At 36.3% G+C, this 17,779-nt stretch overlaps 1 protein-coding gene across 1 annotated transcript in view; it reads right to left on the bottom strand.

Annotated features, from left to right (window-relative positions):
- Positions 1-13,514, bottom strand: part of LOC119787795 (NIPA-like protein 2) — a 66,932-nt gene extending 53,418 nt beyond the window's left edge. Inside the window, exon 1 of the mRNA XM_038291837.1 lies at positions 13,263-13,514. Within this exon, the coding sequence (XP_038147765.1) occupies positions 13,263-13,349 (87 nt within the window). The 5' untranslated portion in view covers positions 13,350-13,514. The remainder of the gene's footprint in view (positions 1-13,262) is intronic.
- Positions 13,515-17,779: the final 4,265 nt, after the last annotated feature.

Genomic DNA, 17,779 nt, shown 5'->3' with positions numbered 1-17,779 from the left:
TAGCTACCAGTAATCGAACATATATTTACCGCTAGCGTGGCGTTGTGCACCTGTCTTGTCTTCCTCGAGTTCGTATATCCCGCAAAGTTGCTCGACTGCAGATAGGGTGGCCAGATGTCCGGCTTTAGGGCGGACAGTCCGGATTTTCATTGCACTGTCCGGCGTCCGGCGCTGCACCCAGCCGGACGTGTATTTGTCCTCCTTTACCCCCAGATTCCACATACTCTGTCAGCGCTCCGCCCCGCTCACGTACGGAGTACTTGTCTGTCTTCTTCTTCTTGTCGAGTTTTATGGCGGTTGGCAACAAACTGTTAGTAGCATTACCGCCACTTACTGGTATGGAGTGTGGTTCGTGATGGTTTAAATATTGATCCTGATACATTCTACCCTAACTTCTTCTAAACATACATTCACACATTCACACTTAAAAATATAAACATATTTGTGCACAGCTTTGTACATCATTCCTTCACTCACAAACACACTTACTATAATTAAATTCTATGGAATAATTTCGTTTTCTTTAGAAATCGAATAATTATTTGTATGTGTTTACTCCCTAAATTTTTCCTCAGTATATCTAATAAATTAACCTTCTCCTTAATGTCTTCAAACTCTCTTCTCATATATCTTCTCTCTTTTTCATATTTATGACATTCTAATATAACATGTTCTATGGTTTCATATTTATCACAGAAATCACATTTGCCCGTTTTATGTTTTTGTATTTTAAAAAGTGTATGATTAAGTCCTGTATGACCAAATCTTAACCTTGTTATCACTCTTTCATCCTTTCTATTTCTTCTTCCATTTCTTCTTTCTCCTACCATCTTCTGAATTTTATAAAACCATCTTCCTGTTTTATCTTCATCCCACCTTTTTTGCCAAATTTCCATAAGTTTCTCTTTAATAATACTCTTTCCTTCTGATTTACTTATTTTAACTATAAAACTAATAGAATGTTTAATTGCCCTTGTTGCCATTTTATCTGCCCTCTCGTTTCCTTCCACCCCAATATGTGCTGGAACCCACACAAATGTAACTATCAGCCCCATGTTTCGTATTCTGAACAGTGTATGATTTATTTCTAATAAAATGTCCATCCTACTATCTGCATTACTTGTCTGTCATGTAAATCAATGAGAGCTGTTCCACATCCTCCGCTCGTCACCGCCCACGTACGTCTTCTCCGTCCTTCACCGTCAAAATACGGAGCTGAGCTATTTTTTGCTCCCCTCCGGTCCGTCCAGATCAAGACCCGCTATTGCAATCGCACCAAACAGAAAAAAGAATGTAGAGAAGACCCGGTTTGTCAAATTAAATTATAGTAAAAACAGATCGGTATCTAGAAATTAGAGCATAGTTTGTATATATTCCCAAAAACTAAAACAATAAATTTAGATTTTATTTCCTGGCAAAACATTCAATTCGGTTTATCCATTAAAGAAAAAAAAATTTGGAATTTTTAATCAATATTCTAATAATTGTAACAAAGTATTATATCCATAAATGTCGCTATGCAAAATGCTCCCTCTCAATCTCTGCTCTCAAAAATGAACTTTCCCTTTTCAAAAGATGTCTGAGAAAGATGCAGAATTTAAATGCAATTAAATTGTTTGAGTTAATTGAAGAATTTCAGTTGGTAGTCCCCACTGATTAATTTACTTTAACTACTATTATTATTTTATTTATTTTTATTTATTTTATTTTATTTTATACTTTGTTCCAGCCTGTGCATTTAATTTTATTTTTCAAAAGCAGGAGTTGTGATATTTCTTCTTGTATTGAAATATTTGTTATTGACTTGTTATTTGAGATTGTTATTGTTTTCTTATATATTCAATAACAAAAAAAAAAAAAAGTGGAAATCTAAAAAAAAAAATTAACCATTACAGCCAACTGATTCTGATTAAAACTAATTTTTGAAGTAAATTATTTTGTGTATTTTTTTTACATAACATTTGCATACACAGTAATCTAGCGTACTTTAATTAAATAAATCAATTCAAGCTAAAATGTAAGAGTCTATAATTAGGCTATACTGAGCCTGATCTATTTCTACCATCTATTTGGGGGATATTTATTGCCACACTTTGGGCCACTTAAAACCAATTTAGCATGCTGACCTATGTCCTTATGACCACAGTGTACCAATCTTCTGATGGCTACTTCCAACAGGATAATGCGCCATGTTATAAAGTGAATCATCTCAGACTCATTTCTTGAAACTTTTCCACTTAAGTAATTGTGAATTGAGCATATTGACAGACAACATTTTATTTTTTATCTTAAATGCAAATTTAAAAAAAAAATAATTACTGCTCTAAATGTATTGCTCTGTCAGCTAAAGATCTGTTTTGGTCTCTATACTTTAATTAAATAAATCAATTCAAGCTAAAATGTAAGAGGCTATACCTGATCTCTTTGTATCAGAGATTTTCTTACCCAGGGTTGCAGGGGGGGGTAAAACCCCCCCTGCAACCCTGGTTTGCATTTGTATAGCTCACAGCATGTTCATTTACATGTTAAAGCCTCCCCTAGAATTCCATGGGGGGGAGGCATGGGGGGAACACTGCCTAAGAAATTCCACGTCAATTTCTGACAATTTACGGGAGTTTTCGTCGAAGCCTGCAAATTGCCGTATACTGCTGCTAACCTGAAGTTCCACGACAATCTACAGTGCCGTATATTGACGAAAATCCCACTTTTCATGCAGTGTCATCTACAAAACAAAATCAGTGAAAAGTAAAAGAAAAAGGGAATGTAAACAAATAACTTAAGGTTAATTGTTAAAATTAGCTGCATTTGATTATTTGATAACATTCAATTAAAAAATAACTTATTTCAGTTTTGCATGGAGTAGAGTGCGCCTCTGTTCATTGTTAAAGGAAAAGTCCGGTCATATTTAGAATACAAACTTCTGAAAGTACTTTAAATATGAAATTATTACATACTGTTCAATAAACGATAAGTGTTTTAATTCAGAGTAACTTTCATTTGAATGTGCTTTACTGGAGGCATCCATGTTTGTCAAAGAACACTACTGCCACCTACTGGTTTGTGACGTCACGGTGCGGTATCAGCTGTTGATCAAGTCCCAGTGCTGTATCTGGTGTTTGTCACAATGCGCTATTATCCAAGTCATCTTGAAAACATTCTTCTTCCAAATGTTGGCTACAAATTATGTGTTTTTTCCTCTGGCCAGAAGTTCGATGCCAAATCCTCCCTTTTCAAGTTGGCGATCCAACGACGACCCCATGGATCAGGAATCGGAAAGGTGAAATAACAAAAAAAATTTTTCACTTTAACCCGATGTTTTCCAACATCCAACTGCGATGCACGTGGGCATTGTCAGTTTCACTATAGCTCTGGTGAATTTCAATGGTGAAGTCCTCTGGAAATCTTCAATAATTGTTGTTGATTGCAGATGTGTCTAGTAGTTCCACTTGATTTTGCTTGTAAAGCGTGGAGAACGGCGCTAGGCTTACCGCACCATGACGTCACTGCAGAATATATTTCGTAGAGTGAGGTGTTACTATATTTGGGCAAAAATGGCTATATTCTATATTCATCAAATCACCTTTTCCTTTAAGCTGAGCCTCACTAGTATTTAAAAAAGAAGTAATGCCAAAGCAAAGGCATGCTAGAGAAGAAACATGAACCAATCCAGGGTACAGTTAATGCACTTTAAACATTGCTATAAACAAATCAACCTGTTCAAAATCATTGCTAACAGCACATAGTCTCACCCACTATATGTTGGATTAGACTAAACACAGAGAGCTATGTCACAGTTAGCATCCACTTCATTAAAACAAAGTGATTAAATGTCTGACAGCATATCAGTTTGACTTACCCTTTCTTTTAATGATTGTTTTACTAAGACGTTTTTCACATGATTTATTCATCTTTTTCTATTTAATTAATAACTTACATTCCTAACGTAAAAACATGAATTCATTATTGATTTAATCTTATACAGGCTCGGATATATAGTATAAACTCATCCCCACTGAAAGACTGAAAATAACCTCTTTAACTTTACCTTCAGACCAACTACAAACTTGGACACAACTGTGTGTTCCTGCTGGATAATATTCCCATACCTAAACATTTTTTCAATAGGTAAATGATGCCAACATTAAGCTTTTGGAATGCCTCAATGAAAGTTTGTGCTTAAAAGCTGGGTTTGTGCCATCCAGCCACTTTAATTAAACTCTTACCTCCACTTTCATAAAGCTTATTTGAATATCCAGCCTGAAAAATCAAACATGTACATTAATTTCTTCTTTAATGCATCTCTAGTAGCCCAAGCTGAGGATGCCAGTCATTATGAAGTTTTGCACTGTAAAAAAATCAATTTAATACAAATACAGTTCATAAATATAGATTGGCTAACATTTAATTGGTAAAAGGTTTCATTTTGGTGTCCAGTAAAAGATCTGTGGCGCAGTGAGCTTGTCGCAGATATTTTTGATTTATACCCAATATTGAAGCGTGGTCTGCACTATGTTATGCCATGCCACAACACAAGAGGGACAATCAGCAACTAGCTGAGGTTTCTAGATACGGCCGAGGTGGTGAGGAAGTGGGGCAAGTTTGTGCAACAACGGAGAGACACAAGGGTGAAAAAGAACGGGGATCCAGGTGGAAAAAGGTTCCCAGCGTTCTCACGCACCTCGCTCTTCTAGCTGGTCCATCTTCATGAGTCGTTTTCCACATAACTAAAGAAGCCAGTAATGGACCAAACAGGAAATACACATAGTGTAGAGCGGACGTAGATTTGATCAATCAGAGGCCTCCTGTCTGCAGCACTAAGTGTGGTCACCTACAATTTTGGAGAGGAGTAGCAGAGTGTCTGCGGAAGGGGGGGGCACATTTGCATTCACTGCGAAACACACGCAGACCACCTGGTTTCTTCTATAAATCAGCCTTAAAGGCACACTATGCAACATTTTTCAGTTAATTAATGTGTTCCATAACGTTTTGGATGATTAAATGAGTCATTTCAGGTTGAACAAAGGTATTCTTAGCCACCCTGGTGGTCTGTGGGGGAAATACCGCAATTGCAGGAGCACCGACCCGCACCCACATGCTCAGAAGTCTCGCGAGAGTCGGTCTTGCTTTACGGCGAGAACTGCTACATGCCCCCAGTTAAAAGCATGCTCGTTGCTAGCAGAGTGGTGATCTTTGTGCAGCTATCATGGCGGAACCAGCGTGAAAACAGCGAAAGTCCATGTCAGAGCAGGCAAGAAAGAGGAAAAGGGCTCCGGAGAGAGAGAGGAGTCGTACACGGGTGAACATCGGGCAAGCTTTTTCCGAATGGCGAGAGCTAATAGAAAAAGAGGGCTGCAAGGCTGACGCGGACCTTGCGTTTCTGCTGATGCGATTGTAAGTAACATTGGAATGGTTTCTCTCTCTCTGTGTGCATGTTCATACTTTCACTGTGTTAGTCATTCGTTGCGTTCGCCTGTCTGCTAAGCTCAAAACAACCGCGCCTGGCTTGACGGAGAAACCAGGAGAACAGCTGTGCATATTTACGACAGTGCACTTTTACTTTCGCCCTCTGGGGGGAGCCTTGCTGGAAAATCCACACCGGTTGCATAGTATACATTTAAGCCCTGTAAGCCCTGTAAGGACTAGCTCAATGTTTAAATGTCGGTATAAACATGGAGATATGACCTAATAACCTTGTGTTCTTTTTACCTCAAAATCAAACTGAATATTTGTTCATTTATCCTGTTCAATTAATTGCAGCCAGTATTATCTATAATATAGATTCTATATCAAAGATCAGCTGATGAGGCCAGAACAATGGTTCTGATGAGAACCTTTCATTCAGTCATCTAGGATTGAATATCTTATTAACTTTCTATTTTTGTGTGTTAACTGTTCCGTTTCTAAGGTGTTATATTGACTATATTAACTTCAGTTACTTCTATGACCAAGAATTAGGTGTAAATTTATTTGGAAATGTGTTTAAATACCTGTCTAAATCTTGTAATTTGGATTTGTAGGTGGTTTTAGAAGGTCTGCATATGCTGAATGCATGCTGTGAGCTGCATGGAGTTTGCACGTGCGTTTCAGTCTGTTCTTGCATTTCTCATGACACTCTACTTCTATTCCTGTACTACCATGACTTCATCAGACCAGTTTGGCCTCTAGCTTTACAAAAACAGAAAGAAACAAAGCTTAGATGCACTCTGCACCGTTTCCCACCTATAGTACACGTGCAAGAGAGGCAGAGATGTTGCAGGTCAAACTTTCAACCAGCAGCGTACACTTTTCTGTTTGCCTCTCAGTTGGCAGGTGCTGACACAGTGATTAACTTGATTAACTCTTTTGGTTAAATTCCACCACTACCTCTGTATGTGAGCTCCCTGGTTCTCAGTGTTCAATGCTGAATTATTCTTTCCGACTGCTGTCTAATGGTGGAATAACATAGCGCTGACCACGCTTCAATATTGGCATAAATCAGAAATATCTGCGACAAGTAGGGCTGGGCGATAATTCAATAACGATATATATCGATCGATAGACGTGTGGCGCAATAGAAAAAAAAGAGAGTCGATAAAAGTTTGATAAAGAAACGCAGTTTTCCTTCCTTCTCATTGTAGCCTAGCATGTAGGTTTATGCTAGTCACTGCTTCCTCCCAACCAATCGCAATCGCGGACCCAGGCACGCCGTCACCAAGCGCCGCCCTCTCAAACCACAACACAGAGCACATGAAGATGTCGCAGCAAGGAGAGGCGGAGGAAATAGTTCCAAAGAAGGGTTTTTGTAGTTCGCCAGTTTGGCAGTATTTCAGTCATGGCAAGTCGGACAAAAAACAAACCACAGTCATCTGTAAATGTGTAGGGAACCAGTGAAAACCAAGTCTGATAACACAACCAACTTTTTTTTATCATCTCAGCCGCTCACACTCGCAGGAGTACGAGCTGTGTAGGCCCCGGGGTGGCTCTCCTCCGAAGAATCTTTGGGAATTTCGGGAAAATATTTATATTTATATATATATATATATATATATATATATATATATATATATATATATATATATATATATATATATATATATATATATATATATATATATATATATATATATATATATATATATATTCAGTTCTGGGCAGTTTACCACGTAGTTCTAACAATTGAGAGAAAAATGCTGAGGGGCCAGCAACTTCAAAGTAATGACTCAGGTTAAAGCAGGAAACTAAGCTGAACCATAACGAGGTGCCAGCAGCACCTCTAGAAGAATGGGGGAGAGAAAAAATACCCCATAGAAATGCTAGGCTAAAGGGTGAGTTGATTTTTGTTTGGGTTTTTGTTCTTGTTGAGTGGAGTTTACATGGTAGCCTAGTCCTACAATATTTTAATTACCACAAGCTGGTGGTGTACTATTCCCACCCAAATAGGGTATTCTATTTATTTATTTGTTATATTTATTTTGGTCACTTTTCTGGTCACTTTAGTTTATTCTTTGTCAGTATTTAATAACATAACTCAGGTCTCTTAAGTTATTTTTTTTTAAAACAATTGTTATGGTTAAAAAAGTTGGTTAAATAAATATTTAATTGAAATTCTGTGTTTGTGTTCTTTACTAAAATTAAATCATTTAGCAATATCATAAAAAGTCCAGGCAAAGCTGCACATGAAATATGGTTTCAAATCTTTTCAATAATTATCGATATCGATCAATATGCATTTTTTTTTATCGATAAGCTTTTTTTCTATATCGCCCAGCCCTAGCGACAAGCTCACTGTGACACATTGCTGCAGGAGGATAACCAGTCCTTAAAGTCGTAGAGAAGTCATATTTAAATTTTAAATCATTCTGGCTTAAACATGTATATAAATGTACTCTTTATCAGATCATATTGTCCCAATAGTTAGAAAATTTCTTAAAATTTGTGTTTTTATTTATTTATTTTTTTTATACGTTATCTTATGCAGGCCAGTTAGTTATACGTCAGCCTGAACACCTAAATTTGGCCAATCATACATCAATAGTCATCTGTCAATCACATTTTTTTGGTCATAGCATCATAGGCGGATCTACTGGGGTGGCATAGGGTGGCAAATGCCACCCTAAATGACAGCCTTGCCACCCCAGTTGGCGGTAGGGGTGGCGAGGCTTATGAATTATAGATAATTTGAGAATTTCGACCGCTAATTTCTAATGTCGGACTGCAGTGAATGCAGCATGAGATGACGCTAGAGCGACTGAGACTGATTTGCTTTGAAAACCGAGTGGGGCAAAGCGAGGGAGCCAGGGGTCATGGGTAGAGGAGACACGGGAAGAAACAGGTAAACACTGATTAACTATCTATTGAGAAATTAAATCATAATGAAAGCACATTGTTACTAGCATAGCTGCAATGCTGATTTACAGATGATAAAAATCAGGTTGCAGAACGTTATTTCTCTAACTATGATGTTAGTTAGGCCTGACGACTCAGGCTCATAAAGACATATTTGCGGTCAACTATGACAGAAAAGAGACGATCAAGTTTGGTTGAACTCAAATCAAAAAGCACAAAGGCTTGGATCTAAATATATTTGTGAAGCGTTTTGCTGAGCAACATGGAAATCACTGCATTCAGCTGTTATAGTCAAGGTAACTTTATGCTATGCTCTCTGGTGAGCCTTTACAGAGCTGTTACATTTTGTTTTGGCACCTGAGAAAATGTTATATTTCCTTTAATAAAATCAAAAGTGTTAAAAGTAGAGTTAAAATGTGATACTGGTGTAAATCCTGCTTAATATGAAGCAGTGTTGTTGTTTCTTTTTTGTATATTTAGTATGAAATCATCCAGAAGTGACCTGTATGAATCTACTCACAACATTTTTTGTACTTTTTCAGACTGGAAGCAAAATGTATTTTTATGTTGCTTCTTTTCAGATTTGTGGAGATTTTGATGTAACATACAGTACCTGCCTTTTTGTTGATTTGTTGATACAGCAGTATGGAGGACCAACTCTGCCATATTTAAAAATAAATACAGAAATAAATAAATGCTCAATAAATAAATAAGCATACAATTAATTGCCCCCAAAAATGCAAACAACAAATAAATGTAAGTAGAAATTTAATTATACAGCTAGTCATAAATGTATATAACTCTTTTAATTAGCTTCTTTATTTATTTGCCTTTGTAACATTTACCTTATTTATTTTTTGTCATTTATTATCTTCAACTTTATTTTTTAATTACTTATATTTTTAAGTATTTATATATGTGCATGTTATAATATTTTTGTCTGTTTTATTCTTCCTTTGTATTTTTTTACCCTAGTTATTTCTTCGCCGCTATTTCTTTCTGCCTGCCCTTTTAACATTTCTGCCTGCCCTTATAATATAATTTCTACTTACATTTATTTGTTGATTGCATTTTTGGTGGCAATTAATTGTATGCTTATTCATTTATTGAGCATTTATTTATTTATTTCTGTATTTATTTTTAAATACGGCAGAGTTGGTCCTACATATGCAGCTCTATCTACAGCATATTTACATGCATGAAATGTCCCTTTCATGTTGCCTTAACTGCTGTCTGTGAAGTTACTGAGGAACAAATGGGGTAAATGTGTGTTCAGAGTAAACATTACATAGATGTCCAGTACCTTGTTCGGGTGCCTTGACCCATTTATTTCTACTGTGTAGTTATGCTCACTTTAGTACAGCTCAGTCCATAGATCTCTGATGGGGAACTTTTTCTTTCTATAGTTTCTTCTTGTGCAAATGCTGCAAAGCTGCCTCTGACAGTCAGTCTCACACATCTGCGACTCAGCACCTGTGTCTCACCTTAATACCTTTCCTGTCATAAGGCCCCTCTAGAAGTAGTGTTATCATTCTTCTATCTCCTATTAAGTGAGATCTCATTGTACGATGTATTTCTAATATGAAATGTTTCACATGAAACACTGTACATACTATTCTCACCAAACTGTGATAACTGGGATTAAATTCAGTGTAAACAAATGCCATATGTTGCCACCCCTCAAAAATTCCTGCCCCCCTCTCGCCACCCCATAAATATTTTTCTAGATCCGCCCCTGCATAGCATCTTGATTCATATGTTGCAGTTTTGGGAAATTTCCTTTTCCATTGAGTTCCGTCCCAGTGTTCACGGGGATGGACGTCTGTGTCTTCAGCAGGCGTAGAGCTAACAGAACTGGCAGCGTTGCGAGGCAAGGGCTCAAACATGTACGGCTGGAAGCCTTCTACACCAAACCAAGCTTCTGCCGCCCTGGCGTCCTCTTCCACAACATCTTTGTCCCCACTTTGGTCCTCTAAACAAGAAAAATATGACTGAGGAGACTCATCAACGACCTCCGACACAAAACTCTCCTCTTCTTGCATGTTTCCTCTGTCCGTAGCGTTCCTTGACAGTGTCGTTTCTAAGTCACCAATTTAGTGCTACTTGGTCCTAATGGAATTTCCCATTGGGAACCTACTAGCACTGGTTAGCAAGATGCTTCCGACAGACCGGCCACAATCAAATTAGCATGCAAACCTTCCATCACAACAATTCCGCCCCCTTGATAAACGACCAATCACTTTCACTTCATTCACTCCTGTAAAGTCATGCACCATTCGGGAGACTTCAGAAAAGCAGCGGTTGGAACAGCCCTTTCCCTACGACTTCAAGAAGAGCCGCACATATTCTGCCAAAATGATACCAGAGGCTAGTGGATAACTACAAAAACAGTGATTTCAATGTGTAACTTGTAATGGGACATTTCAACAAATATCAGCAGGGATGTAAGTTCACCTAGCCTGTATGTGTGATCAGAGAAAATCCAATTTAGTCTCCTACCATCTGCACCTGTTTGTTTTTTTTCAATTCTAAGACACTGACCAACAGCAGGATGGACAGACATGAAGAATTGAGACAGCATGGTCCTTTGTTTCCCATGACAATAGGCAACTGTCAGTCTCTGGGATGGGCTGATCTGTTTCATTTCAGCTAAGAGCTGAAGACATGAAGAAGCACATAGAATACAAAGTGTCAAATATTAGAACACATTATTGTTGTACTAACTTTGTACTATTATCACTAGTGTAGTTTATCATGATACTTCATGCACAAACATTTTCTCTTGGAGGGTAAAACCCTTACAGAACCAATGCAAACTGAAAATATCATTTTTCTTCAGCCACTTAAAAGATTTAAGTCCCAACTTGGTGTTTACTAAGCAAGGCTTTTGATCAAAATCAAGACACTGAACTAATAACTAGGAAAGACATTAGCCTGAAGCATAAACAACATTGGTTATTCTTAGAAACTTCAATGTATTACAGCTCATAACATTTAGGGCAATTAGATCATCAAAATGGATTCTGTGCTTTTAGGGTAAAAATGTGCAAATGGTTGCCAAAGTGTCTGAATATATTTTACAAAATCGAAAGGTGTTGCTTAATTAATGTCGTTGTATTGGGGTATGCTCTGCAGAAATACATTATGAACTTTTTGAACTTTGAAAGATGAACATAACTTCAAAGCTGGTATTAATGCAACCATGACGAAAGTTATGAAACCAAGTGAGACAGACAGATATTGTCCCCTGGTTGTTGGGGATGTTCTCTGGGATGGTGGGTAGCTGGGACCATTAGGCAGCTGTTCAGGACTTAGTACAGTAGATCTATTCTCTAACATCCCACCCAAAGAGCCATTACTCATTACTCACGCCTCTCTCATTCCTACTCTGCCACTCTTTCTTTTTCTCTCCCTGGCCCCCGCTGGTAATGTCACCCAGAGGAAACATGCCAATAAAAGAAAGAAACACTTTGCAGGAGAAAATGAGCATCTAGAGAATGTGCCTCAGTGAAAAACGGCGAGAGGGCAAAAGGCTGGGAAAAGCAAACACACACACAACCTCGCACAGACAGAGGAGTCTGCATATTCCTCAAATTTGATTTAAAAGACAAATTGAGAGAGTCAACTGGACGCATTTGACGAGAATGAAAAAGAAAGGCCTCCAGCGCAGTATTTAGTCACAATCACTTTAGAAAACACAGTGAAACAGCAGCCAAAAACAGTAGATCTGTGAACAGTCAGCTTCCTGGTCCACCACATGGTTCATTACACAAAAAGCTTCTAAGGCAAAGATTGTATTTTAGATAAAGAAAAAAAAGCATTAGCTTAATCTCTTTTTTTCTCTTCAGTAAGTGTACAGCAGAGTTCAACTAATATTAATGATTAGAAAGAATAGTTTCAATGAAATCTTTAGAAAATTATTGAGATAAATCAATGATAGTTAAATATTTGGTCTAATACACCTGTTAAATGTGTATTTAAACCCATTAATTATGAATTACTTTTATTTACATGTTATAAGTCAACTATTATTTTTAACTAAGGTTAACTTAGTTTAATGTAAACTCATTGAAAGAATTTGAACATTGTAGAGAGCTTGATCAGAAAATCTAACTTCCAAGAGGAAATATTAGTTTTTATGTATAAAATAGTTGATGGAATAAACATCTTTACTAAAATTGTACTTCTTGTTTTCAGGTGGGATGAATATCCAAAGAAGAATTTCATTGTATTGAAAAAAAATGATAAAGATTGGACATTATATTTACAAAACTAGAATGCTTGATTGAGATCTAAGGAGTTCTAATAACTAACATATAAAAACACCTAGAATGTATTTTTATAGTTGAGCAAAGTTGTTGTTTTGCTGAATGGTTGGTATAAAAACGCAAATCTATCTATCTATCTATCTATCTATCTATCTATCTATCTATCTATCTATCTATCTATCTATCTATCTATCTATATACAATAAATGTATATAGTTGAGCAAAGTTGTTGTTTTGCTGAATGGTTGGTATAAAAAGGCAAATATATCTATCTATCTTTATATATATATATATATATATATATATATATATATATTATTTTTTTTTTCTCTTATTTATACAATAATTAATTTGTCTGTTCCTATAATTAGGAACAGGGAACCAATGATGTATTTTTAGAGGTGTATATGATATATATTTTGCCTGTGTAGGTTTTAAATTCTATTTATAATTGATCTGAATAAACCTGCGTGCCTGTGTGTTAACTGATCTCCAAACAGGCCCTAACAGAAAATAAGCTGTGCCTTAGGTCAACATTAGGGTTTGTCTTAAAGCAAACGGACAGTAATAAGATGCATGTATTCATTCCTGATCAGTTATAACGCCACAGCATTCATTCTGCATCCATCTCAGGTCTATTCCAGGAACTTTGCTGAAAGTTGAACTCACCTGGAGCGGATTCTCCATCATCTCCGCTCGGAAAGCTTCTGCGGAAATCAAAGGAGCGCTCTCATTAAAAGCACTAGAATTCGCCATTTCTTTTATTTATTGTGTAAAAAGGGAATGTTCCTCCGCCACAGCTGCCGCTCCATTCACATATTTATCTTCCTAAATTATCCCCAAGCATCCCACGGCCAGCGTCGCTCCAGTAGAAACTCCTGAGGAAAAGTTCACCGCTGATGTCAGCTGGATGTTTGTGATGAGTTCAAGCGTCCCTCGGAAATTGGAAATCCCGCACTCGAACCATTAAAGATGATGAACTTGCGATTTCTGGGTGATTACTTAGATTTTAATTTTATGCACAGTCGAAGAGGAAGCTTATGGGGAAAAAAAGCAAAAACATTTTTCTAAAAAAATAAGTTCTCACAGATTTTAGAAGCTGTCCTCCAACAAAGTACTTTTAAGATAAAAAATAATAACTTAGAATTTTACGTGAAGGGCGCAGCAACAGGTGCGGACTTTACTTCCAGACTAAGCAATGGGCTAAAATAAAAGCACACTGTGTGAAATATTTTTTTTTAGATGTCAGGTTACTTATTAGAGATTATATAATTAGGCTACCAATGAAATCTTTTGTTTTTTAATTGATTCATTTAAATAATTTTTTTAATCCACTCTCAAGATCAGAGCGTTTCTGTTGCAGGGCTTGCATGGGCCAATAGGGGCCAGTGCTCCCGTACAACTGGTCCTGGTTCCTGCTATGGTCCCTGTGCTGAAAGCATACACTACGAAAAATTGAATATAACACTTTTTTTTTACTTTCTAAAAAGCAAATTTTCCTTTGATTTAAGTAGGTAGCACACATTACCAATGGAATATGATAATTTATATTTAAAGTTAGAAAGTAAACATAGAACATTATAGCATTTCATTTGAAATGTCCAAGATGTGCAAACATTGGCCAGAAACTAAATCAGATTTAGACTGGGTTTCAATAGAGCGGGAATTTTCCTCTCTGTTCACCCCTATCGAGGTATTGACTCAAAAGATAGATAATAAACAGAATAAAATAGAAAAACCTATATTAAAATTCTCAAAAATGGTGTCGCAATTGGTCCACAAAAAACTTGCGCTCTCTCCATATACCCAAAGATATGCGTCCCTGTGGCATAATCCTAAGATCAAAATCGGTAAACAGTCAATTTATTGGTCACATTGGTTAAAGAAAGGTGTATGGATAATTGGTGATTTATTTGTGGAAGACACATTTATGTCATATAATGATCTGAAAGAAAAGTTTAAGTTAGAGAGACAAAGCAACTTTTGGAAATACTTACAAATTAGAGACTGTTTGAAGGACAACACAAAATTTCACTTGGAGAAAAATTCGATAGAGAGTTTTTTACAACTTCCACCTTTACTTAGTAAAGCATCAAAATGGTATAACATATGTCCATGGGTTAAAAACAATACAAGTAAAAGTCTTAAAATAGTATGGGAAAGAGATCTGGGTTGCACTTTTGAAGATGGAATGTGGGACTCTATTGTTTCTGAAAGCGGGTGTTATATAAGAGAGGCCAAAGGGAAATTTATTCAATATAAAATTTTGAACAGGTATTATCTTACACCAGTAAGACTGCATAACATGGGTATTAGCAAAGATGACTTATGCTGGAAATGCCAAAGAGCAAGAGGCACATTGCTGCATACTTTGTGGGAATGTCCGCTGATTTCTCCAATATGGAATAATGTTATAAAATACATGGAGGGACGGATAAAGAGTAAACTGCCTATTTCACCAAGACTGTGCCTGTTGGGGGACAGAGGTTTGGTCCCAGGTGTCCATAAAGCAGCTTTCAGAGTACTGAACACTGGATTTGTTACCTGTGCCCGTCTCATTTTGACTCTATGGAGGATACCACAGACTCCAGCTTTCAAAACATGGAGAGAGAGAGAATGACTGAAAATACAGCCTGTGAGAAAATGCTTGGAAGACTGAACAACTACTCTGAGGCTGTAACAGAAGAATGGGACAGTTTTAGTGCCTATGTTTCTACTACATTGCAACAGTGATAACTTGGAACAACATTTAGGTTGCATTCACATTTACACATAAACATATTAAATTAAGGAGTACCAAATTCTGATCTGAACCTGGACAAGACCAGGATCGGTCAAGCTAAACGGGACTTAATTAGGTGTCCAGTCTGTATTTAATTGGGTGGAAACCAGGACAACGTGTGATGGATGTGAACGCGGCCTTACAATCAACAATGTTTACCTGACTGGTTTTGTTTTTTGTTTGTTGTTTTTGTTATATGTTCATAAAACAAAATAAAAACTTTAATTACAAAAAAAAAGTTAGAGAGTACACCTACATTATTTTAACTCAAGTGGATAATATCTTATTTTAACAACAAAAATACAATTTTTACCTGCTCAGTTTAAGGACAAATACACTTATTAAAAAAAAAAAACAAAAACTTTATTGGATTGTTTTGAATCACAATGTATCACTGTAATTCCTCTTTTTAGGTTTTGAGAATACATTTATCATGTTGTCAAGAAGTCTAACAAAGTGTCATTGTCTTACTGCTTTGGCAGATTAGTGCACTTATTTTTAGTTGAATCTTCTTAAAGGACGATTAATAATCTAACAGAATCTGCTTTTGCTTTGTTTATCACTCTCAAAACAAGATCAAAAAGATTTTTTTTGGTTACATTTATGATTGTAAGATTTGGTTAGATTAACAACTTTTGCAGTTTTATATTCACCTCTGATCTTCAGCCATATGAATATACAACCACAGTTTTAATTTTTCAGATCTGGAGTCTGCAACCTTGGTTTTGGAGCTCACTTAATATACTAAATGATGCACTTTTATCCTGTTTATGTTTACTGTGTTTTTTTTGTTTGTTTAGTACCACCATAAAAAAGAAACATTGTCCCTATCCCGGCCCCCTTAGTAAATTTTCACCTAGAACCACCCCTGAAGGCTTGAAAAGGGTCTTTTTAAACGTCTGTTCTGGCACCATACTATCTTAACCTCCTGGGTTTTTGGAACAGTGTGTAATGGAAGCTGTAAAGTAAGCAGAAATGATCCAAGGAAGCAAACATTGGGACCTTTCTTTCTACACCACTTTGATCTGTGGCTCTAATTAAATTACTATTTTGTTTTCTTTCAGTTGCATTAAATCTTCCAAATGGGTATTAATTTTTCATCTTTCCAACAAACAGACCGCTGCAATTGAAATATGGACATCATTTAAACTGGCTGAGGGGAGCTGTTTTTCCAAATCATCGTGCAGCTTGTAAAAACCCCCTTTAGCATCATCAACACTGAGCTGTTTTTCAGGTCCTCTCTCCCATTTCCTATTTCTATCATGGCTATATTTCTTGGTCATAGTTTTTCATGATCAAGATGCAAGCATATGGACTGTAAAATACCACAATACTTTAGGTTTCACATTCTAAGAACTTTTTTCTAACAAATACTCTAGGACTGTGATAGCTGCATATACAGCCACACAGATGTGGTAACAAATATCCTTTTATATTTAGTTTCTTTTTCATATAGGGTTTTATTTACAGTCATTTCATTATTTGGAATGTATTTATTAACACACAGGAAAAAAGTATAACTTTGCTCAAATAAAAAGAAATAATGTCCAGATATCACATCTAAAATTTTGGACTTCACAGAATCTGAATTAAATCATTTGTTATGACCTGATTATTCTATGTTGATGTAAATAATAATACTGCATTTGACCCAACTTAAAATCTTTGCCCGGTTCCCAATGATTTTTTGAACATTTCAGGTGATGAGCCAAACTAATATATTGAAATATAACCTACCTAATGTACTTATTTTTAACTAAATTAACATAAATTAATGTTTATATTGACACCAGTTAATTAATTTAAATATAACCACATTAATTTGACTTTACTTCAAAAATAATTTCCATTTCCCATCTTACAGACTCTACAAAAAAAAAAAATTAGTTTGAGTTAGTTCTGTTACTGGTTATTTTGAGTTGTTTTTATTGTTTCTTTGACCTCATTTTTGGATCCATTTTGTACTTTTGACATTTTATCTTTTTTGGGTTAAATAAAAGAACCCTGTTTTTTTTTAAATACACCTGTGCCCGACTGTCTTTACTGCTCGGTCCATCACAAGGACTAATAATGAATATACGTATATCTTATGCTGATTTGATACGATTGTATCAAATAAAAGTATGATAGTATGTACTGTATTTTAAAGTTGGCAAAGTCCTTGATGGACAGGTCCAACACAAAAGGTTTAAAGTATTTGCAATGGTCCCCATGTGTTGTTAAACTGGTAATGATCTCAGCTACAGGCAGCAGGTGTGTCATTGTGGATGAGTATGCATATTCATGCCACCTCTCTTTATGGAAATCTCATCAGCAGCTGCAGGGATGACAAAACAAGAAAGAATGATTATGACAAATGAAGCTGCACAGAGCGATCCAGGTGACAATACCTGGTCTGCCCTCA

Source organism: Cyprinodon tularosa, unplaced genomic scaffold, assembly GCF_016077235.1.
Source record: "Cyprinodon tularosa strain WSP-4 unplaced genomic scaffold, ASM1607723v1 ctg301, whole genome shotgun sequence".
NCBI lineage: Eukaryota > Metazoa > Chordata > Actinopteri > Cyprinodontiformes > Cyprinodontidae > Cyprinodon > Cyprinodon tularosa.
The sequence above is the reverse complement of the archived record's forward strand: the minus strand, read 5'-3'. Positions and strand labels throughout refer to the sequence as shown.